The sequence below is a fragment of the Lampris incognitus genome, chromosome 9, assembly GCF_029633865.1.
Source record: "Lampris incognitus isolate fLamInc1 chromosome 9, fLamInc1.hap2, whole genome shotgun sequence".
In the NCBI taxonomy this organism is placed as follows: Eukaryota; Metazoa; Chordata; class Actinopteri; order Lampriformes; family Lampridae; genus Lampris; species Lampris incognitus.
In genome coordinates this window covers 11,969,439-11,993,967 of record NC_079219.1, presented here as the reverse complement: position 1 = coordinate 11,993,967, position 24,529 = coordinate 11,969,439, and the positions used below count along the sequence as shown (strand labels likewise).

At 41.8% G+C, this 24,529-nt stretch overlaps 1 protein-coding gene across 1 annotated transcript in view; it reads left to right on the top strand.

Annotated features, from left to right (window-relative positions):
- Positions 1 to 23,723, top strand: part of gon4lb (gon-4 like b) — a 62,190-nt gene extending 38,467 nt beyond the window's left edge. Inside the window, exons 21-30 of the mRNA XM_056286171.1 lie at positions 2,566 to 2,824; positions 10,067 to 10,215; positions 11,798 to 11,995; positions 12,989 to 13,132; positions 13,664 to 13,969; positions 15,719 to 15,829; positions 16,992 to 17,157; positions 17,803 to 18,079; positions 19,561 to 19,663; positions 23,293 to 23,723. Coding sequence (XP_056142146.1) covers positions 2,566 to 2,824; positions 10,067 to 10,215; positions 11,798 to 11,995; positions 12,989 to 13,132; positions 13,664 to 13,969; positions 15,719 to 15,829; positions 16,992 to 17,157; positions 17,803 to 18,079; positions 19,561 to 19,663; positions 23,293 to 23,421 — 1,842 coding nt within the window. The 3' untranslated portion in view covers positions 23,422 to 23,723. The remainder of the gene's footprint in view (positions 1 to 2,565; positions 2,825 to 10,066; positions 10,216 to 11,797; positions 11,996 to 12,988; positions 13,133 to 13,663; positions 13,970 to 15,718; positions 15,830 to 16,991; positions 17,158 to 17,802; positions 18,080 to 19,560; positions 19,664 to 23,292) is intronic.
- Positions 23,724 to 24,529: the final 806 nt, after the last annotated feature.

Below are 24,529 nucleotides of genomic sequence, written 5' to 3'. Positions count from 1 at the left end.
TGTACCTTGTTTCTAATTCTGTTTGTGATATTCATGGACAAGATCTCAAGGCACAGCCAAGTTGAGGAGTGTGTCCGTTTTGGGAACCTCAGAAATGCATCTCTGCTCTTTTGAGATGATGTGGTTTTGTTGACTTCATCAGAACATGACCTCCGCCGCTCTGATGGCCGAGCGGAATAACCCGCCGTTCTTGCAACCCGCTCGTCATGTGGCTGGGAGGTTCATATCCCAGACTCGCCGTAACCGGTCACGGCCAGAGCGTCCACAGGGTAAGGCATTCATTAGGCCGACCTTACCCTAGGGATAGTGGGTGTAGATCGGTGTAGTGTTCGGGGACTCGTCGTTCTCCAGCGACCCCTCTGGCCCACCCGGGCGCCTGCAGCCAAGCAACCGAAAGCATTCTCCTTATGTCTCCTTCGCGGCCTGAGGGTAATGCAATCCATGCGAGGCTTCAGCGTGTAAAATGGTGAGAGCAGCTGACACGAGTTTGAGGGAAGCTGGTGTTACGACTATCTCCTTCCTGTGGAAACTTGAGCCAGAGGAGTTATTCGACAAGAGTTCTGGCCATATGCCATTGGGTTAATCGGGTGAGATAAGGGGAAAAAATAAAAATTAAAAAAAAGAAGAAAAAAAGAACGTGACCTCCAGCGCACACTGGTGCGGTTTGCAGCGGAGTATGAAATGGCCGGGATGAGGCAGCACCTCCAAGTCTGAGGCCATGGTTCTCTTCCCGAAAATGGTGGATTGCTCCCTCCGGGTTGGGAATGAGTTGTTGCCTCAAGAGAAGGAGTTCAGGTATCTCAGGATCTTGTTCACAAGTGAGGGTAGGATGGAGCGGGAGATTGACAGTTGGAATGGTGCAGCATCAGCAGTAATGTGGACATTGTACTGGACCATTGTGATGAAGAGGGAGCTGAGCTGGAAGGCAAAGCTCTCCATTTACCTTCTCAATTTATCTTCGTTCCAACCCTCACCTATGGTCATGAGCTTTGGGTAGTGACTGAAAGGGTGAGATCGCGGGTACAAGCGGCTGAAATGAGTTTCCTCTGTAGGGTGTCTGGGCTCAGCCTTAGAGATAGAGTGAGGAGCTCGAACATCCGGAGGGAGCTCGGAGTAGAGTCGCTGCTCCTTCGCATCGAAAGGAGCCAGTTGAGGTGGTTCGGACATCTGATTGATTAGGATGCCCCCCCCTGGGCGCCTTCCTTTGGAGTTTTTCCGGGCACATCCAATGGGGAGGAGACCCTGGGGTAGACCCAGAACTCGCTGGAGGGACTACATGTCCAATCTGGCACAGGAATGCCTTGGGATTCCCCAGGAGGAGCTGGAGGGCGTTGCTGGGGGAGAGGGACGTCTGGAGTGTCCTACTTAGCTTGCTGCCACTGTGACACGACCCCAGAGAAGCAGCTGATGATGAGATGAGATAACCCGTCAGTGGTGTTTCGGTCTCGTCAGATCCGACTATGGCCGGACTCGACGAAGCAGCAATTATTGGCAATGCTGTCTTCGGGAGGGGGCGGAGTCGGCTTGTGTTCGTCACATGAATGCGTCTCTGTGTGTCGGAAAAAGCAGTGGCTCGGCCTGGATTCGCCTTGTCATGAATGTGGCGAGCGTCTCCTTCGAGACTGCCAATCGGAGAGATGCAGTTGGCGAATGCATGCAGTACGAGGGTGGGTGTTTGAACTAAAATAGGGATCGATTGGCCACTAAATTGGGAGAAAAGGGAAAAATCAGAAATAAATTTAAAACAAAAAACAAAATCATCTCCATAATATTCTCTAAGTTGATGCCATGAGAAATAATTTTTGTGATCTGAAATGCTTCAGGTACAATAACCATATAATATTACTACAGTAAACAGCGAAGTTGCCCCCTCCGCTCCCTGGGGGCGATGATTAGAAAACAAATATGCGGTCAATCTACATCTTCCGTCATACACTGACATCAATGGATGACAGAAGTACGCCAGTTTGCCATAGCAGGCTACGTTGATACAGACAACATTGATAAGTATTTTGTACATTATAGAGATGCCACTATGTGACATACAGTGACTCAGGCGGTAGATCAGGTCGTCTGTTAACTGGTGGGTTGCTTGCTCGATCCTTGGCTCCTCCTGGCAGAAATGTCGAGGTTTCCCTGAGCAAGACACCTTAGCCCTAGTTGCTCCCGATGAGCTAGTTTACCTTGCATGGTTGACACTGCCTATGAGTGTGTGTCTGTGTGGGTGAATGTGAGGCTCCTAGTTTCAAGCTTATTTATAATATATGAAAAGTAAGTTTACACTTATTCTCATAATGAAATGCGTATTTTGCTGGCTCAACCCACAAGTGGGAAATAAAAGTACTTAGAGAAGTCAAAGTGCAAGAACAGTATATATGTGCAGCAAGAACAGGAAACATGTGCAGCCCATATGCATTAATTAACTATAAAGTGCTTTGAATGGTGGTTGCAGCCAGAAAAACGCCATGTAAAAAATGCAGTCCATGCGACCCCTCCGAATAATACATGGAAATATGTTTGAAAAACTGAAATTTTCCTTTTATGCTATGCACTGCATTCCTGTAGGAGACAATGAAGCAGCTAACATGGCTGGCCTCAGAGGGGAGGCTCTGTGGAGACGCAGACTCTGAAGAGGAGCACTCTCCCATCTCCCCTGGTTCTCAAAACTCCCAGGAGGAAAACTCTGAAGAGGAGGAAGAGGGGCCTGCCAAAGGGGAGGAGTCAGAATGTGGAGAGGAGAGGAGCACTAAGGTGACAGAGGATGAAGTGCCATCTGGGGAGGGGACTCCCAGAGGAGGTGGGAAAACTCCCAGACGAGGAAGAGGTCAGTGAAGGTCAAGTTCCTCCACATGCCTGATACACTTATGATAGAGGTGGGTGTGTGTGTGCATGCGTTTGTGTGCGCATTCAAGCATAACGAAGTTTTCGTTACAGCTAGAAAAGCGCTATATAAAATGAAACTTCATTGATTGATTGATTGATTCTGTCTCTGAGGGAATAAGTTCCTTTAACGCGACTCAGAGCTTTTTGGAACAATGAATTTTAAATAGGAAACATTGTTTCAAAGCCATAATTCCAGGATGGATTAATATAATGATGTAATTTTGGATATATGTCAGCCAGTGACACCATTCAGCTCAAATCAAATAAGGGATGTAATTTTTTTTTAAAATGTTTATTGGCATTTACAACAAGTCACATATTGAATAATTTAACACAATAAACCCCCCACCTCCCCCCACTCGACATTCCAAGATCCTCAAGGAGAAATACAGATTAAAGAAATAATGAAATTACATACAACTAAATCGAAGACAAGCCCCCCCCCAAAAAAAAAAAGTTCGAGAAAAATAAAAAATCAGCATGGTTCACCTATACACAAAAAATCTCTCAGTTTACAGTCTGTACTAGTTGGGCCATTCCTGACTCGAGTCAAGAGGCATCCCAGTCTGTTATACTGTTTAAAGTGTCAAAGTAAGTTGAAAAGGCATCCAGACTTTCTTGAACTTGTCCCTGTTATCCCTTATAGTAAATTTGATCTTTTCCAACTTGAAATGAAACAGTATCCCTGATCCATCTGACATGGGATGGGGGTCTTGAGCTCTTCCAATTTAAGAGTATTAGGCACCGAGCTAGTAATGTAGTAAAGGCCACCAATTTATACATGTTAGATGGCCAGTCACAGTCTTCCGGTCTCACACCAAGTATGGCAATTAAAGGACGCGGATCAATAGTTGTACTAAAAATTTCACTTAAGGATTTAAATATTGCTGACCAGAATGTATGTAGATCAGGGCATGTCCAGAACTTATGCAACAAGGTATCTTGTGCATGTTTACATCTGTCAGAAGTGTGGTCGATGTTGGGGTAAATTTTGGCCAATTTAGCTTTGGTAAGGTGGACATGGTGAACAATCTTAAACTGAATGAGCCCAAATCTGCTGCATGAAGAGGAAGAGTGTACCTGATCCAAAACTGCATCCCACAGATCATCAGGGAGACGAGTACCAAGAGCCTGCTCCCAAAAGTTTTCTAAGGCTAGCCATTGGCTGAGGGTTTATAGTGGCTAGTTTAGTATAGATCCTTGTCAAGTCAAATCAATTTTATTTGTATAGCCCAATATCACAAATTACAAATTTGCTTCAGTGGGCTTAACAGCAACACACCATCCCGTCCTTAGACCATCTCATCGGATAAGGAACAACTCCCCTTGAGACTAGCCTCTGGCTAAAAGTATATCAACTGATGTTGTCAGAGGTATCTCAGGGAAAGGATGGAAACCCTTCTGAACAACATGCCTAATCTGTAAATAGCAGTAGAAGTGGGAGTGGGGTAGGTTAAATTTTTCTACCAGTTGGTTGAATGAAGCAAATATCCCATCAAAATATAAATCCTTTATAACTCGAATTCCATTCCCATGCCATGTTCGAAAACCCATATCTAACTTGGCAGGGGTAAAGAGATGGTTTGACATAATGGATGTCATTAAGGAGGCTTTTTGCAGACCAAATGTTTTCCTAACTTGAGTCTATATTCTGATTGTTTGAGCTGTAACTGGATTTTGTGTGGTGTGCCAATTACCATTGGTAGTGGGGAAGTGACTAAGGAATGAATAGGAAGATCATGGGATTCTATCTTTGCCCACTCCGGTGTGCTCAAGCGAGCTGCTTTGAACATGCATGACAACCTTCTGGATATTACTAGCCCAATAGTAGTAAAGAAGATTGGGCATAGCCATCTGTCCGAGTGCTTTGGGACATTGTAGGAAGTCCTTGTGTATCCGGAGCTGTCTGCCATCCCAGATAAAGTTAGAGAACATCCTGTCAAGAAAGCTAAACCGTTTTTTCGGAATGAATATAGGAATGTTCTGAAAAAGATACAAGAACTTAGGGACAATATTCATTTTACCAAGCTAATGCGGCCAGCCATTGATAATCGTAATGTGCGCCAGCACTCCATATCTTGTTTGCATTTGTAAATTAAAGGGGAGAAGTTTCGTTTGGGTAAAAGCTGAAAGGAGCGAGGAACTGTGATCCCTAAATATTTGAAATTTGAGGTCACTCTCCTGAAGGGGAACATAGAGGCAGGGATACCAAGGGTCGTAGAGTTCAAAGGGAAAACTTCGCTTTTTTTGCAGGTTCAACTTGTATCCGGAGAGATTCCCATATTGTTCCAGGTTAGATAGGATAGAGGGAAGAGACAGTGCAGGGTTGGTGATATATAAGAGAAGGTCATCAGCGTACAATGACACCTTATGTACCCTACCACCTCGGATTATCCCTTCAAAAGAGCCACACTGTCATAAGGAAGCCGCAAGTGGCTCGTTCACTAAATCAAAAAGCAACGGGGGGAGTGGACAACTGTGTCTTGTTCCCCTATACAGAGGGAAATATCTTGATTGTACCTTGTTAGTTCGAACTGATGCTAAGGGGTCATTATATGATAATTTAACCCAAGAAATAGAGTTGGAGCCAAAGCCGAAACTTGAAAGTGCGTCAAAAAGGAAACCCCATTTCACACGATCAAAAGCCTTCTCAGCGTCTAAGGCAACTACAACTTCAGGTGAAGTAGATTTTGACTGGGTGTATATTCTATCAAAAAGCCTACGAGTATTATCGAAGGAGTGCCTACCCTGAATAAATCCTGATTGATCGGGTGAAATAAGGGCTGGGAGAACCCCTTCAAGGTGCTTGGCTAAACATTTTACAAGAATTTTAAAGTCCGCATTAAGGAGACTGATTGGACAATAGGATTCACAGCACAGAGGATCTTTTATCTTTTTTTGGGGATGAGACATATTAAGGCTTGCCTCAGTGTTTGTGGTAGCTGACCATCCGAGAGGGATTGATTATACATTTTCAGGAGTAACGGGGAGAGTTCATTTGAGAACTTCTTAAAAAAGTTCCACTGGGAACCCATCTGGCCCAGGTGTTTTCCCCGGCTGCATACACTTGATGGCTTCCCGAACCTCTTCCACCATCAAACTGCTATCAAGGTTAAGTGTAGGTAAATTCAATCCTTGAAAAAAGGAATCTGACCCATCAGGGCCGTTATTACACTCAGATGTATATAGTTTACCATAATACTCAGCAAATGTATCATTAATTTATTTATGGTCTGTATCCATGGAACCTGAAGTGGTCTGTATTTGTGTAATTTGACGCAACATGTGTGCCTGGCGTGCCTGGTAAGCCAAGAGTCTGCCTGTTTTGTCCCCAGATTCATAGGTAACGTATTTAGCCCTTGAAAGAAGTTGTTCAGCCTTAGCTGTTGAAGCTAAGTCAAATTCTGTCTGAAGACGGATCCTCTTTTGATAAAGTTCTGGGGTAGATGAAGTGGCATATTGTGCATCCAATTGGACTATGTTATCACTGAGGTCCTTTAGTTTGGAAATATTTTATTTTTTATTATGTGAGGTGAAATTAATAATATGGCCATGCAGGTAGGCTTTCAGAGTTTCCCAGAGAGTTCCATGGGAGATATCTGGTGTAGCATTTGTTTTATCGAAAAACTTAATCTTGGTGCTCAAGTACCTAACAAATTTTGAGTCTGAGAGTAGAAGAGCGCTCAGGCGCCATGCTCTGCATAGTGTGGGTTGTTCAGGTAAAGACAATTCAAAGGAAAGGAGAGCATGATCAGAAATGATAATACTATGATATTTAATGTGGTCAGTGACGGGTATAAGCCGACTGTCATGAAGAAAATAATCAATTCAGGAATAGGTGTGGTGAACCAGCAAGAAAAAAGAAAATGCTCTTCTGGTTGGGAAACTAAATCTCCAGGGGTCAAGTAACCCATATTGTTCAATGCAGTTATTAATTACTTTGGCTGTCTTGGGCAGTGGTAGATGTCTGGTGGCGGAGCGAGGTAACGTGGGATTGAGAACACAATTAAAGTCTCCACCAATAATAAAAAATGGTTGTCCACATCGGGTAGAGCCGAGAAAGAAAAAAAAAGAAACAATAAAAGCATCATCGTCCCAGTTAGGTGCATATATGTTTGCCAGGATTACGGGTTTGTTTAAAAGTTTGACAGTAACTATCACATATCTACCATTCGGGTCAGCTACAACTTTTTTAGTTTCAAATTATATATCTTTATGTATAATTATAGCAGTTCCCCAGGCCCTTGAATTAAATTTCGAATGAAAAACCTTCCCTACCCGGATGTTACGGATTTTGTTGACATCACCGTTACAAAACTGTGTTTCTTGAAGAAATGATATACTCACGTTTAACTGAGAGAGGTGAGCTAGTATGCTGTTTCTTTTCACTTGGTTGTTTAGGCTGTTCACATTCCAAGAGATCAGATTAAGCTTTCTATTCCTAACCTTATTCATTAATGAGGGCAGTGGAACCACATAGGCTGGTTAAATCCAGGGAAGGAAAAGCCTTTTGCTCAACGAGAGATTGATGTAGGTGAAGATGGTTGAAGGTGTAATGGTGAACTTTACAAAAAACAAAACAAAAAACTATGAAAAGATAAAAAAAAATTCAGACAAGAGGATACTCTTTCCCCCCCCAGCACTTACCCAAACTAAGTGATATAAAACCCCACATAGTACACAACCGCTGAAGATGCCAGGGTCCACGGTGGTATTGTGGTCTAAGCATTGGCTTTGTGTCGATGCAGTTGCCCACTGGGGACCGGGATTTGCGCCTCGGTCTCATCAGATCCGACTATGGCCGGACTCGATGAAGCGGCCATAATTGGCAACGCTGTCTTCGGGAGCGGGGCGGGGTCGGCTTGTGTTCGTCACATGAATGCGTCTCTGTGTGGTGTGTGTCGGAAAAAGCAGTGGTTCAGCCTGGATTCACCTTGTCAGGAAAGTGGCGAGGCGTCTCCTTCGCGACTGCCGACCGGAGAAATGCAGTTGGCGAACATGCAGTACGAGGGTGGGTGTTTGAACTAAAATAGGGATCGATTGGCCACTAAATTGGGAGAAAAGGGGAAAAATCAGAAATAAATTTAAAAAAATAAGATGTCTTAAACCTAACATCCTTGCATCTTGGCACTCCTCACTAAATACCAGAAATGGAGGTGTAAACTTATATCCATCCATTATCCGAACCACTTATCCTGCTCTCAGGGTCGCGGGGATGCTGGAGCCTATCCCAGCAGTCAGCCTGTCCAGGCCATCTGTGATCATTGGAATAGATAAAGTTATATCATCGGGGGGGAAAAAAACAGAACACCCAGCCTTTGCTATTAGTTGCAGCCTTCAAACATAGGAACGAGTGAGAATTAACATATATCTAAGACTGGATCATGTCATTGGCAACAGTCTGGCATGGATAATAAACACAAATTACAATTGTGAACTGAAAAAGGCTGACAAAGACTCAAAAAAATCTTACAGGTCTATTATTGGCAACTGTCTGACAGGGAATAGGCACAGTATACAAATTATTGCTTAGATGATCACGAGGAAATTGTTTTTTTTTTTTACCCGTGCACTATTGGGATGGACCGCCTGCACTTCAAAGGACAGGTAGCAGGCTATTTCTCCAGCAGGGGCATATCTTCATTCCCTGTGCCACTCGGCGCTTCCTGGGTTCTGCTGATATTAGCCTTAACAAAGGTAGACACATCCAACGGCGACTTGAACTCTTGTTTGGACCCTTCAAATGTGAACCGGAGCATTGACGTTGTTCAAACCATGTTTCACCTCTTGGATTTTCATTACATGAGAGGAGACTGTGGATTGCAACATGGCGACTGTGCTTTGATACTCAGAAAGGATTTCGTCCCTCATAGTGTCGAGCATTCCCTTCAAGTCGCCACGGGTAAATTGCTGAGGATTAAGGGCTAGCATTAGCATCGATAGCTTTCAGGCTAGCATTAGCTCGCTAACCTTGCGCCTTTATTACATTTTCTGCCAACCTTTTGAATTTCTCTCAATTAAAACAATCAATAAAAAAAATCAATAAAAACACACCCCAGTCAAAATCATTAAAAGTATAGATACCCCCAATATTTAAAAAACATTCATACTGCATTGCTTCCGGTATCAGATTGAACGATATCTCCGAAAGGGGCTTTGTTGATGGCGGTCTTCTCCCACGTTCACCCTCACCGAAATCACTGTGCTGCGAAGTATTGAGAACTGTATTCTGGTCCTCATATGACTCATAACTTTTGCATACTCCTCATTGCGTTTCTTCGATAGGAGTTCTGCCAGTCGCTTATGGTACTTAGTAGCTTGAGGACCCCATCCGCCAAAGGTGCTATATATAAGGGGCGTAAAAGATCCCTTTTCTACTGTCAGTACCCGGCTGTTGTACTTTCTCATCTTATCCCTCTCTGCCTTTACATAGAGTTCTTCTGGTGATTTCATTAAATAAGGACTGTTTGGATGTAACACTTGGACATCATAGAACGTTCGTTTGAAAGTGCTCCACATTCTCTTGAAGATATATCTGGTGCTGCCCTGTCTGCCTGAGTGCCAGATACTACTACGTTACTACGGCTAGCATTAGCTTCTGTAGCTTTGCCTGTGGCTGGCCGTGTGGTATGGTTATCGTTAGCCGAGGCCGCATGTTTGCTCGGGTTTGTTGCTCTCGTACTGGGCTTACCACTCAAATTTTACACCAAACTCTTATAATAAAAAAAAGTGTGATTTTTCAGTTAAAATAAGTTGACGATGTAAACTATTAAATTAGCAATACGTGAGGAGCGCTTGAGTTCATGTCTTCACTCCACCACGACACCGGAACTCCCTCAGGGATGTAGTTTTAACAGTCCTATTTTTACTATACTAAATTGTCCCAAGGTGTGAATGTGTGTGTCGGCCCTGTGACAGACTGGTGGCCTGTCCAGGGTGTCTCCCCGCCTGCTGCCCAGTGACTGCTGGGATAGGCTCCGGCATCCCCGTGGCCCTGAGAGCAGGATAAGCGGTTTGGATAATGGATGGATGGATGGATGGATTTTTTCCAACCCATTACCTTCATTTTTCCTCTCCTTTTCCCTGTTCTTCTCCTTCTAATGTTTTTCTTCTCCTTTCTTGTCTCCTTTTATCTTCTTCCCTTTCTTAACTCTTCTCTGCTCCTCTCTTCTACTCTCTCCAGGTCGAGCGAGGCCCCCCACCCGCCGTCGGCAGGAGCGGCACAGTAAAGATGCGGCCAAGCTGCTGCTTCTGTATGACGACCACATCCTGGACAATGACCCACACAGAGAGAGTAAAGACACAGCATTCGCCCAGGCGTATCTCAACAGGGTAAAGAGAGAGAGAGAGAGAGAGAGAGAGAGAAACATTTAAGGCATGTGAGAGAGACATGCCGAAAGACACTGGCTACACCTGGCTCCATGAACAGAAGTGGGCAGCTTTTTATCAGCTATGTTAAGACCTTCCATACTGAATGTTTGTGTGAACAACAAGTTGTTGTTTTGATTAAATGGGTATTTACCACGAGAATCAATTTGATGTCGTCCATGTTCGACTAGATATAGCAGCCACTGGGGGGAAATTGAACTTGGCAAATGAACGCTTACCCCACCTAAGGGCCATCTTATGTGACTCTGATCAGGGTCTTTATTTATGTCACGCCAAATCTATTAAAAAGATAAGAGCTGTTTCGTGTAGCCCAAAGTATATATTTGACCTGAAATTTTTTTAATGAATTACAAACTCTATTTGTATACGTTTACACATCAAATCTCTGTATCAAAGGGCGTAAAGCTGTGCATAAGTTGGAAAAAAAATACACTGCTCAGAAGTTTTTTGAGTTCCGTGTTGCACTGGACTGGATCATTTCATGGGGTGCTCCATTTAGCTAGTTGCATTGAGTAGGATGGAAGTGTTTCGGTTTTTTGACACGGCACATCGCTCCGCTCAGGTTTGGTATAGCCAAGGGGTAAGAGGCACTTGAAACTGACTTCAGCCTCTCTTGGTTTACCCTGTTCAGTTATAATGGTCAGAGGATTAGTAGAGCTCTTGGAGTTGAGTCAACAACAGTAAATGATAGTATTACCTGCATAACTACAAGTGTAGCTGTCATCAGCTTGAGTAATGCTATCTTCACTTCACCTGGTTCACTTGTCTCCTCTGCTCCACTCTGTGTGCGTGGAGGGACTGAGCCCCGCCCTCATTGTAACGGAGGAGAGGAGAGAAACCAGCGCAACCATAAATTACAATAACGAGTAGCCTACTAGTACGCAAGTTTTGCTTAGGGTCATAGCCAATCAGAGGCAGAGTAGGGCAGGTCTTCGAAATGAACATTTGGATCAGCGTTTCTGGCTGGCAATCACACCCTTTGTGCCTAGGTTCAAGTAACTGATTGCGGGCAAAAAATGCCATTTCTCCCCACTAGGTTTGACTATATTTATGTACATACATCTTGACTGTCTTGAACTTAAATGTATGTTGCTTAAAAGTTATGAGTTGACTAAATGTTATTTTGTTATCGCCAGTCGTTCCGGACCTCTGACCTCTGACCTTGTATGAAAATCAGATGTGGAAATTTGAGTAATAAATTTGAGAAGCCCTGGTATACATTTTTGACATCCAAGTTTTGCAATGTTATGTTGAAGTCAGAACACAAGAACAGAAACATTAAGATACTGGTTCTGCTCGCAAAAAACTGATTGGGGGAAAAAATCTCTTTTCTTAAGCCCTGGTTTTAATCAGCTTAACACATAAATAATCTCAGAATTGACCATTTAAGAAAAATGGGAATTCCCTAAAATTTATAAACACTAATTAAAATTAAATATTAAATAAAATTGCAAACGTTTGGAGTTGAGTTATTTGAACCAATTGGGATGTTGTATTGTGGAACTATCTCGGTCCTTTTTGTCAGGTGAGAGAAGCACTGCGAGACGCCCCGGGGAAGGTGGAGGAGTTTCTGGCTCTGCTCCATGAGTTTGAACTGGTCGGTGAGGGGCGGGATGAAGTCCAGCTCTTCAGGAACCTACGCTGCATTTTGGGAGACAGAGCTGACCTGCTGCGGGACTTTGCTGCCTTCCTCCACCCAGAACAGGCACTGGAGTGTGGCTTGGTAAAGACAATATTCTCTTAAATTCTGCCAAATCAGACTAATTTGTTTTCTCTCAAATCAAACTTGTGTGAATTCTGTATTTGGAGAAACTAATTCACAACAGACACTTGGTCTCAAACTTTACTTTACCTGCTTAAATACCAGCCAAACTGCATTCCCTCCCAGAGTCTCCGATAAAACTTGGCCTAAAAATTAACAGTGTGGTTTTACAGCACCAGTCTCCCCGCTACCATTGCCTCTACTAAGGCCTGTCACGGTATTGACTTTATCGACTTATTGTATGATATATGGACATGACCTTAATAATTTTGCTGACCTCGATATGGCCAGTTGTGTTTACATACGCGTTTGTTTACATAAGAATGTCACCGATATTTTAGCCAGCATGATGCCGGAATAAACACCAGGTTTTTTCCTAACATTATAAGACTCGGGCGCAGCACTGAAGCATTGTTTTCACAGCACCTAAGCCAAAACTATGCTGAGACATGTTTAGCTGTCATTTCTGGTCGTGCTGCCTTTGCCTTTTGTGCCTGAGTTTCACAGAGGCGGGACTCATGCAGCACACACACACACACACAGCAACAGTGAGTAGGTGAAGTGAAGATAATGTGTTACTAACTCGAGGCTAATAGACTTTTAGGATATTTTAATGTTTTTCAGATTCCATGTCTGAATATTCTTAAGAATTTAAAGTTCATTGCTCTTAGAAAGGACAGTATTAACAGAGCCTGAGAGTCCATTTTATTCATTATTTTGGTTGTGTTTATATTTTATTTAGGTTTTATTTATTTAGGAGATTTTAATATTTTTTCCCATTAAATATCTGAATATCCTTAAGAATTAAAAGTTTGTGGCTTTTTGAAAGGGTGTACTTGCATTCTTATGCGATTATCATTATATCAGTGGCACAAAATGGTCTTAAAATGACAATAATATTGTTTATCGCAATAATGTCTGTGATCATTTCTGGTGCTTTTTCTCACGGTCCAGTTTGAGGAGCAGCAGGCGTTTGAGCGGAGCCGTCGTTTCTTGAGACAGTTGGAGATCAGCTTTGGGGACAACCCTTCCCACTACCAGAAGATCATCAAGGCTCTGCAAGGAGGGTCTGACCTCAATGCTTCCAGCGTCCACGAGGTACTCTGCCTCAAAGAAATACAGCCTTTATCATCGCGGTCTGTTCTATGCTTTATCATTTTTATGATGGTCTGGCGGCCTGTCCAGGGTGTCTCCCCGCCTGCCGCCCAATGACTGCTGAGATAGGCTCCAGCATCCCCACAACCCTGAGTAAGGATAAGAGGTTTGGATAATAAATTAATGAATAGTGTTAAGATGTCCTGGTGAACTTCTGCTGACAGAGCTACTTACTTTGGTAATCATGTTTATAACAGAGGCCAGCCTGCTCTCTATTTGTTTAAACAGACAGCTTCAGTTGTTGCTGTAGGAAAGTCTTCAAGATACAATTTTTCTTCTAAATAAATGAGGTGTGGATACTCCAGGAACACAGTCTTTCCATTCAAGCAGATATAACTAGGTAAAGGTAGTATGGTGAACAGTCTTCATATTTTGAAATAGAAAATAGATAGAGGTGAAGGATGAGTACTATGAGAATATACGCCTCTGTCTTGTTCATTCTCATTCATGAAAATAATCTTGTACTTCGTTCAGCTGAAATCTCAGATGGCCACCCTCCTGAAAGGCCACACTCATTTACAAGGGGAATTCTGGGTGTTCTTCGATGAGCTCCGCCCACCTCCAGCACGCCCAGGACAATTTGAAGAGGCTCATTGGCCAGAGGAGGGAGGAGGTGGATCTGATACCATCGAGGCTATTAGCTCAAGGTCGGGGGGTGGGGCAAACTGTGGTTTTGAAGAAGTCACACTCCCCGAACTTGAGGAAGAAGAAGAGGGGCAGAAAATCCCACCAATGGCTGGCCGACGTCGGAGGAAGATTGGTTCCCATGGCAATTATAAAGTTTGTGGAAATTATGTTTTTACTTGTTGTGTTGTCCACTGGTAGCTGTCCAGGGTATCCCACTAAATTGGCATTTCTGCTTTATTCAACAGCGACAGTATAGATAGACAGGAAAGATGGGGAGAGAGGGGGGATGACATGCAAAAAAGATCACCAGCTGGATTCGAACCAGCGACTATGGCCATGTTGGGTGCACTGTAACCATTCAGCTATGGAGGCGCCCCATATATGTGTATTTTTATGGATGTGTGTATACATTTATCTCTTACATTTATCTATATGGAGCTACCAGGGAAGAGGAAAAGAGGAAGGCCAAAGAGGAGGTTTGTGAATGTGGTGAGGGAGACATGCAGGTGGCTGGTGTGACAGAGGAAGATGCAGATGACAGGAAGAGATGGAAACAGATGATCTACTTTGGCAACCCCAAATGGGAACAGCTGAAAGTAGTAGTAGTAGTAGTAGTAGTAGTAGTAGTAGTAGTAGTAGTAGTGTATACATTTATCTGTATGGATGTATCCAGCGATCAGGGTCAAATCTGGTTTTAAACTTTGTCATGTATAATCCCGCTTCTCTGTCTATTGAAAAAAAAATTGTCTCCTACTTCAAGCAACTAAAAGGTTCAGTAGTAGCAGGTAGGGGCTGAGTGCCTTGTCAGGGACACCTCTGTGGTAATTTGAGAACACCTCTGTGGTATTTAATTCCTTCACCACAAGGACAGTCACAGCCCTCATTTTGACAATTTGCTTCTTGTGTGTGTGATATTATTATACACAAAAGAAACTTTATAAATTTGCTATGTTGAGATCGGTCATAAGAATCTCAAGGATACCAAATATAATTTCTACTGAATTTAATCATCAATTCAATTAATTGATCCAGAAGAGCACAGATGGAAAGTACCACAGTTTAATACCATCTCTGTCAACATTGTATTTTTCTGAAAAAGAAAATTAAATTTGAATATTTGTGTACAAAGACTGATAAAACACCAAAACATTATTGTCATCACAATTTAGCAACTTTTTTATTGACATGTAAAACATATACACAGCTCAATGGCAAATTGATATACTTGGAAACAAGATGAAAATATTTTGAAAATTGCTTTAATATGTCCCAATACTATTTTTTGCAGTGGGGAATTATCTCTGATTCATTGAGTCACCGTGGTCAGGCGACTATTTATCAGTCAGGAAATATCACTGTCAGAGTCTGATCTTCTACTTCATCATTCACCCTCAGCAAGACAAAAAAATGCTCTGACATTCTTCACCCGTTCCAATTTGTAGCCATTTTCTTTTAATTTTATCCACATATTTTAGTGGATTTGATTAGACAAAGCACATATTTAACAATCGTTGTCAAAGTAACATCAGGTCTACATGTGAAATAGAGGGGGGAAAGTGTAAACACTGAAAATATACAATGTCCGTAATGTAAATGGTCAATCTTAGCGATCGAAGAAAGATAGAAGTACTCAAAACTCTTTTGTGTTCGTTATATTGATTGTTCGTTATATTAATGTGAGACTAAAATATGCACATATTTTGTAAAAGTCAGAGATCAGTAGACCCCTAGTTTTGATGTTTTCTCAGTTATTACATTAATACGTTTCAAATTGATCAAAATAACCTTAGTTACACATGAAGGAAGCCAATTTACCACTGTTTTATCAAGAGTCTGTAACCAATTGAATTTCTGCTTGTTTGGGACACTTGAATCTGATTGGCCTATGGTTGTTTCCTCTAGGAATGTGATTGGTCGGATAAGGACTGGCCTTGCCTCTGCCAGGTGCCAGGCCACGATGCAAAGCTTCGCAGACACAAGAGGAAAGGCTGCACTCGCTGCCAAGGGAACAAGGTCAGCAATTTTCCTTTTTTTTTTTTTAAGATTTGTGGATTTGAAATGCCTGATATACTTACTATGGTTTATAATTGGTTTACTTATCTATTGGGATGTAGTAACGTCAAAACTACTACCAACACAAAAAGAAAAGATGAACCACATGCATGAGGAGAGGGATGGCTGTGTGAGTTAAAATGCAGCTTGCAGGCATGGAAAACAGATTCATCAGCACATGTACCTTTGACACAACAAAGTTAACATTATGTCCCAAACTGTATTTTTAAGCCTGAAATTAATGTTTATTGGTCATTTTTAATTTTTTGCCCTTAATCTGACTTGTGCTGTACCTATCTGTCTAATACCTTACAACCAAATGTCATAGCTTGTTCACTGGTACGAGTTTTGTTGGACGACGGTACATCACAAGTAATTGATTCCTTGAGTAGACTGTTCTGGAGCTTTATGGGCAATGTCCACAGCAAAGGCTTTTTAATGTGTGGGTGCTCTGAAGCCAGTTTTGGTTTGGGTTGACATACAGGAGCCAGGCAGAATATTTTTTGCTGTTCCACCCTCTTTACACTCCCAAGTCTGTTTTCCTGAACTTGTGGATGTCAGTGAAGTGTGGAGATACACTTGTAAATGTTATCTACCAGATTATTTACTGCAGAGACTGCTGGGATAGGCTCCAGCATCCCACGACCCTGAGAGCAGGATACGCGGTTTGGATAATGGATGGATGGACATTTTACTTACTTGAAAATGACCAAGAAGTATATTACACATAGTATTAACCTTTTCACCCCTCCAGATAGATTTCTGTGTAGCCAGTTTTTTTCCTGTCTTGTCATCTTGGTCTTTCCATATCTGGCAGAAATATATGTATTATTCTATATTTATTAACACAAAACCTCTGGGATTACTACCTAGTCCACATGAAATACAAAAAGACTGCAAATAATCCCAATAACTTTACTAATCTCTTTAGTCTGTGTACCACTACTGGTTGACATAACCACAAGCCAGACGTGACAAACGCAACAGAGGCAGTGGACATTTGCCTGTAGGCTCTGTGTTCTGATCATTTCTGAGCGCTAGCTCCACTCTGGAGTGAACTTTTCTACTAATGTCTCTACAGACCAATACGTGCTGAGAAATAAGTAGAATTGTTTTTTTGCAGAACTCAGAAGGAGTCTCCAGAGCTTTGAAAAACCTGGATCCGCTATACACCCTGTCTGCAGAACAGCAGGCAGAGGCCGGCCCACAGAACGCAGTAGAGAAGGACGGAGAGTTGGATTCCGAACTGAAAGATGAAGATGACAGCAGGGTCAGCAGTCCACTGCCAGGTCGGGACTAGTGTGTCTGCCCTTTCAGAATCACAATTAAATATATACTTGATATTAAAGTCTCTCTCTAAGGACACACACAAGTCTTTATTACTTCAGACACAAGTGGTTACTGCACAATGGTTTGACCACATTTCAACCACTTTACCCATAAATCCTTCATTGTCATTTCTTGTGATGTCAGATCTTAAAATGTAGTGGCATGTGAACAAAATTACAAGGTCATCCCAGTGTTGAATAGTCTTTGTGGATAACAGAAATTTGCTCCTAATTTTTTGAAAGGCAAGTCAAATTCACAGTGGCACTTTTCATATGCAAAGGAAATTCAAAGTACTTTACATAAGGCATTAAAAAGCATTAAATAGATACAGAATAGAGTAAAAGATTTAAGAAACAAAATAAAGAGTAAGTAGAGAATTAAAATGCCATAAAAGAAGTCAAAATAAAAGGATCAAATTGTAAAGTTAATAAGGTTCAAAATGCAAATCTCGGTAGGCTGGAAATTCAGTCAAAGTTGTAGCCTAGTTTTGAAAGTTGTCATAGTCAAGTCTTCTATCTGCTGGGTGTTTTTTTTTTCCAGCAATGTGGCGCATAATAACTAAATGCTGTTTTACCATGTCTTTTATAACTTATTTACATCAAAAGAACAAGGCATTACATCATGGGAAGGTACTGATGGAAAAGAGGTGGAAGATGATGAACTGGAGGATGAAGAAGATGAGGATGAGGACGAGAGAAAGAACAGCGACAGCGAGTACAGCCCTGTGCCAAAGAGGAGCAGGGTAGAAGAAGAGAGGTCTGGCTCATCAGAATCCTCCTGCAGCGCCTTCTGTGGAGCGCCCATCCCTTCCTTTGACCCCCCTGTCTGTGCAAAGAACATATCCCTGACAGCCAGTGGAGAGAAGGTCATCCTCTGGACCAGGTAGGACCCAGTCACTCACTGACATGACATTATTCATTGCCACCTGGCATAATGATGCTGGTTATTCAACTGACTGATTCCACGATGTCAACATCATCATCCAGTGGTCAGGGCCTGTGGACCAGTGAGTGATCAGGTTCCTTAAATATGTTCATCTCATGACCACACGTTTATTTTCTAGTTTAATCTGCATGCCATGTTATTAGAACAGTAACTGAACATTTTTGCTTCTACGGGTTTTGGTAACTATTGAAATTTTGTATATAAACCCACAAAAACTTCACTTTGACCTGGAGTCCTTTCATGGACTTTATTGAAGGTTTTCCCTTTCATTGAATATATGCTTTTTACCTGGTTGTAACTACATATTTACACAGATGTATGTGTATACTGTTATATTGTCTTCAAAAACATAGTAATCATGTGGAATTTGAATAAGAAGTCCCTGCATAGTCTACATAGGCCCTGTGATGGCCTGGCGGCCTGTCCTGGGTGTCTCCCTGCCTGCTGCCCACTGACTGCTGGGATAGGCTCCAGCATCCATGCGACCCTGAGAGCAGGATAAGCGGTTTGGATAATGGATGGATGGATGGAAAACTGAAAAGAATAAGGGCAATGCATTGAGAGGGGGAGCACACCCACAAGTTTCATGGATTGAAACTGTTGTTTATATGTATATACTCCATCAGAGAAAATCCCAAAAAATGACTTTAACACAACAGAAACAAGACAGAATACTAATTAGTTGGAGTGGGGAAAAGTAAGTGATTCAGTATGAATTGATTCACAAGAGTCAGTTTTATAGACCATATGAAGGTTAAGGTTGCGCAAACTGCCTAGAAAGCCCACAACAAGGTTTTGAACTTTGTGTTGAGCAACAGGTTGTCAACCAACTTATCAACTTATTTGTCAATTAAATATAAGCATCTGGAATGCAAAAAAAATTGCAATGTTGTTGTCTAGTTACTGTCAGTGATATATATATATATATATATATATATGTGTGTGTGTGTGTGTGTGTGTGTGTGTGTGTGTGTGTGTGTGTGTGTGTGTGTGCAAGATTGTTTCTGGGAAGAAGAAATGGATGTCCTGACAGCAGTGATGCTCTGTTTAAATTATTCTCTGTAAACTAAAGTGCTGTTTACATTTAATGCATTACAGGCCACTTCAGACAGTCACACTATTGTTTAGTTCTTTGTGTTCAACACACGTTTTGGAGGATATTCATGCTGTAAAGCCTAAGAGTACCTCCACTTTTTAGTATATATTGAAGTACATTTAATTATGTAATAAAAATTAAGAATTAAACTTGGTTTACCCAAATTTTCCATTTTCCATGTACTTCTGTGTTCTGGGATGTATTCAGCTGTTTATCTACTGCAGTCAAATTGATGGGTGGTTGGGGTGGGGTCCAGCCAAAAAGGCCTTAACTGTAAATTAAGGCTGGTTAGGGTCAACTCTAACTAAAGGTTGTTTTTCAGGGAAGCAGACCGTGTCATTTTAACAACCTGCCAGCAGGAAGGAGCCAATCAGAGCACCTTCCAGGCTATCTCCGCCCAGCTCGGCAATAAGACTTCTAATGAGGTAATCTGTCATCAGTTTTATTTTGTTTTGTTTGTTTGTTTTTTTTTGTTTTGTTTTTTTTGGTTAGCACTGGGTTTGGGTTTTTTCTTTTCCACTCTAACGCAGAGCAAAAGTTGTTCATCTTCAGCCTCAAATCCCAGATTTTTGCTGCACTGTATCATCACCACAGACAGCTCAAGGTCAGTAAATAGTAATTGGTGCACAATCCCATTCTGTTCAATACATTTTCAGAAAACTAGCGTCACAGGCAATAAACCCAGTTCATACCAAGTCAGTAAGCATAGTCCGGTTGATGAACACATTTGTAAACTCACCCCTCATATAGCCAGGATGTGTTTGTAAATACATGTGAGAGCTGAAGAATTTCCAATGTAGTAAACGCTGCAATCGGCACCGGCCTTAGTGGTGTGTTAGCGGCACATAAGATGTCCGACATATTTTACTACTCCATTACATTGACACTTTAGGTCTTTTTTTTTCACTCAACTTGAGTGAAATGTGTACTCACAATTTTAGATTTAGATTATAAGCACAATACAGACCTGTTATCATTAATATATACTGATATAACAACAATATGTTAAGATATTACCATGATTTCCATGCTTTTATGCAGTCAGTGACTGTTTGTCTTGCCTCATACTTCCATCGAAACAAATCGCAAACCAAAAACTGTGTGACCACTAAAAACTAAACACACCATGTGATATGGCAGCTTTGGTCACACAGCCTACGGTGTGTCAACGCTGGTCTGTTTCTGTTCAGCTCACATCTGCATGTAAACATGATCGACGTCTGACTACTTTATTAAGCAGAGAAATAACAAGAGTTTTACCACTCAATTCATCCTCTTTACAAGGGCATTGCTAAAAAAGACATCAGAATTCAAATTTACCGGCCGCAAATGTTTTTTTTTTTCATAAAACAAAGGTCTTTGATATTCACTAAAAATAAATTAATATAAAATGTATTTTATGAATTATTTTAACAAGCTATGGGCACAAAACTCATTTAACAAAATTAATTATGGAAAAAAAAAGGTTGTGGAACTGCAAATCTTTCTGGTGTTTTGAAAGTAGCTTAATTAAAATATCTGGTTTTCAGACGGAAATTATACTCCCCATCTTTGTAATGCAAGCTTGAAGATTTCCACTTTCAAGCCTTAAAGGTATTTGACTCTAAAAGCTGTCATTTTGTCCTTGTTGCAGACAAACACATTACTGGATTGTCAGTATTGAAATTCACAGATTAGTGGAAAAATTCGATGTATTATATTTCAAACACCGTTAGATTAACAAGAACCTAATGTAGAGATGTGAGACCAACCATATATTGTTCAGAAGGATTTGTGAATTGGTTCACAAATACAGACTCGCATGTAAAGATGTTGCGTTGGATGTTGTGTTGCTGTAAAGCCCCTTGAGGCAAATTTGTAATTTGTGATGGTGGACTATACAAATAAATTGACTTGACTTAAAGTCCCAACAAAGCAAGTAGTTGAATTCTGGATCATAAATGACACTGGCGATACCTTCTGATTCTGCAGTTAAGTGGAAAGTTAAGGAAAATTACAGTGCTCTCAACTTCGAGAGCAGAGTTTTAACCTGTGAGAGCGTGTATGCTTTGCGCGCAGGTGCCATTCTTTGCCTCTTCCCTATGTTTTGTTTATCACTCGCAGCTGCTTGTACAACTGTCGGTTGTTGAATTTGTGCACAAGGACCTATATCGTGCAAGTGGCAGTTAATATCCGCGTGTGTGAAATCATATAATTTGCTTGTTGATCAAGCTCATGATGTATGACATAAGTCTGACGCCATAAAATTAGACATTTTCTGCATGAACAGCGGTGGAAGTTCTTCTGAAATTTCCTCATGAAACCTGGATCTGTTTGTAGGGATCAAGATATCAAGCACACACAATCTACTGATTTATTTATGGGAGTTTAAACGTTGGGAGAATTCACTGGCCAGTGACAAAATTTGGGCAGCGTTAATTTACAATCCTGGTTAAAATTGTAAAACTCGGGTAATTTATAGTTTACAAAGCTACTGTAACTAGGATGGGTCTTCTTTTTTTATTATTAATTTATTTCTGATTTTTCCCTTGTTCTCTCAATTTAGTGGCCAATCGATCCCTATTTTAATTCAAACACCCACCCTCGTACTGCATGCATTCACCAACTGCATCTCTCCAGCCGGCAGACTCGAAGGAGATGCCTCCCCACTTTCGTGACAAGGCGAATCCAGGCCGAACCACTGCTTTTCCCCCCCCACACACAGAGACGCATTCATGCGACGAACACAAGTAAACTCCGCCAACTCCCGAAGACAGCGTTGCCAATTATCGCTGCTTCATCGAGTCTGGCCATAGTTGGATCTGACGAGACCGAGGCGCAAACCCCGGTCCCCAGTGAGCAACTGCATCGATACAAAGCTGATGCTTAGACCGCTACGCCACCGCGGACTCCGGATGGGTCTTCTTTGAAGAAAAAGTTATTGCATAAAGTTCTACTTTTGTAGATACTTTGACATCAGTGGCGGCTGGCCAGTACAGGGCGCTGCTCCCTTCAAACATTAAGAGATGAAAATTTACTTAAACATGTTAAATATAATTTAGTTGTATAATGCAAATAATTATGAAATAGAAGTGTTTTTCAGTCTGTGAGCGCCTGTCAGCAGCCATTAAATACTGGTTCCAAATGGTATTTGGTTGATTTCTGTCTGAACACATACACTTCCAGGGTGAGGGGCGCCGGCCAAACGATACCTTATGTAAGCCGTCAAACTTTTGGGGAGCAGGTGACCTGAGGCTGCTGTCTAATTGGTTTCTTCAGATTTTCCATGGGGCGCAGTTCTGTGTGCCCCAGACACTCCCACTTTTATTGGTAGCGAATTGGTATTGTTTTAATGTTTTTTGATCTAATGTGATTGGACAATTCTCGTGTCTGTCAATCATGTTCACACCAACCAGGACGCCTCATCACCAACTGTCAATCATCCACCGTCTACAAACCCTGATAAAATCTATAGGCTACATTGTCCTTCTTAATAACTCTGTGACTGTGTGGACATTAAAGCAGCTGTCAGGTGTGCTGCGCCAAGGTAAATTGCACCCCCCCCCAAACAAATTTTTAGCACCAGCCGCCACTGTTTGACATATCTACTTTTGTAGATGCTATAGCTAATAAGTCAGTTGACTGTACCTGTTTGCTTTTAAATATCAAAGGAAACGTGAGACAGATGGGGGTAGAGGTGCTGTACCCTGAAGCCTCTCAGTAGTCTAGTCCCTATCATAACACTACTCAAGTCCTTTTGTGAACTGCCTTCTTGGGTTTATGACCTTGTTTTGAGCTGAACGTCACTCATTAATAAAAAAAACACAAAAAAAACAAGGATGTGTCAGATTCAACCCCCCAAGAAATTCAAAAACGGACCCTTAAACTAGACAAGCAAGGCGAAAAGTTGACACTACATGTCGCTGACACAACACCTAGGTGATGTTTGTGGTGTACATTTGGAGTCAAACCAGTTTTAAAAGTTACTAAACAATGGAAATTTTAAACATTCACTTCACACTGTCCAATCAGTAAACGGTAAACAGTCAGATTTACAACGGTCTCTTGTCTCTAGGTGTCCCGGAGGTTTCGGGACTTGATGCGTCTCTTTCGCACAGCTGCCCGTCAAACCAACTCTGAGGATGAAGCTCCACCCACTGAGTCAACTGCTGCCATCGAGGAGGAGGAGGAGCAGCAGGACTGATGAACCAATCAAATGAGAGGTTCATCTTTTCCCCCACCAATACATTCACAGTCTGATTTGTAATTACAGCACGCCAGCTGATATTTGTCGATCTCCAGTCTTTAGATGTAATGTGTGTATAGTTGACAGACTTCTGTGAGATAGGTACAAGCTCTTAATGAAAATAATTAATATACTGGTTCCTCTCCAGTTTTAAGTGTGAGTGGACAATTAATATTTTTTTCTGTATAGATGGACATACATAAAAACACAAAGTTTAAGCCTGCATTTTGTAAATATCTGGCAATAAATTTTGAGGCAGTTAGATGATATTGATGGTCTTAATTTTTCATCCCTACCAGGAAGGTGTCCTGGAGGGGGGTGTGTGTGTGTGTGTGTGTGTGTGTGTGTGTGTGTGTCTGTGGTTAATCTCGCAAACTACTGAACCTATTAGCCTAAAACATTTCGTGCAAAGTTATGACTATGATGAAGAACCTTTCGTGGTTGCGGTGATTAAAAAACTTCGAAAAAACGTTCTCGCTATCGCCATTCGCTCTCCCCATTCACCCTCTATGTCGCTCGACCAACGATGCTCTCTGGCGCTGCCCAATGTAAGTCAATGGAGTGCATTCGTAACTGACATCTACAGTTGATTCGGATCAGGCAGCGACATGATCAGAAGTTATTAAAAGAATTTTGATAATCCAAACAAAATGCAAAAGTTATAAAGGAACAACTTCTTCTAGGTTGTAGTCAAAACAGGGAGCGTTGCATATTCTTGTTGCTGCCCGATCTGAGTCAGCCATAGATGTGAGCCGTGCATGTGCGACTGTAATTAGTTGACCCAGCTTTATTATATTATGGAAATAAAGACAGTGTTAGGGTTAGACTAAAATGGTCGCATAGCAAACCTTTTCTTTTTGGAAAGTGCAAGTTCATATTGGTCACATGCGTGCGAGGGTCCACCTTGGAGGCTGGGCATCACATCCTGAGACTGACAGGCTAAACATTTTTATTAGGTAGGTTTCTTTAGCTTGAGCGCTGCATATCAAACTTTTTTTTCCCATAATTCACATTCGATGGGCTTGGCCGCTGTGTGGAAGTCTTATAATGGTAAGAAAAACACTGG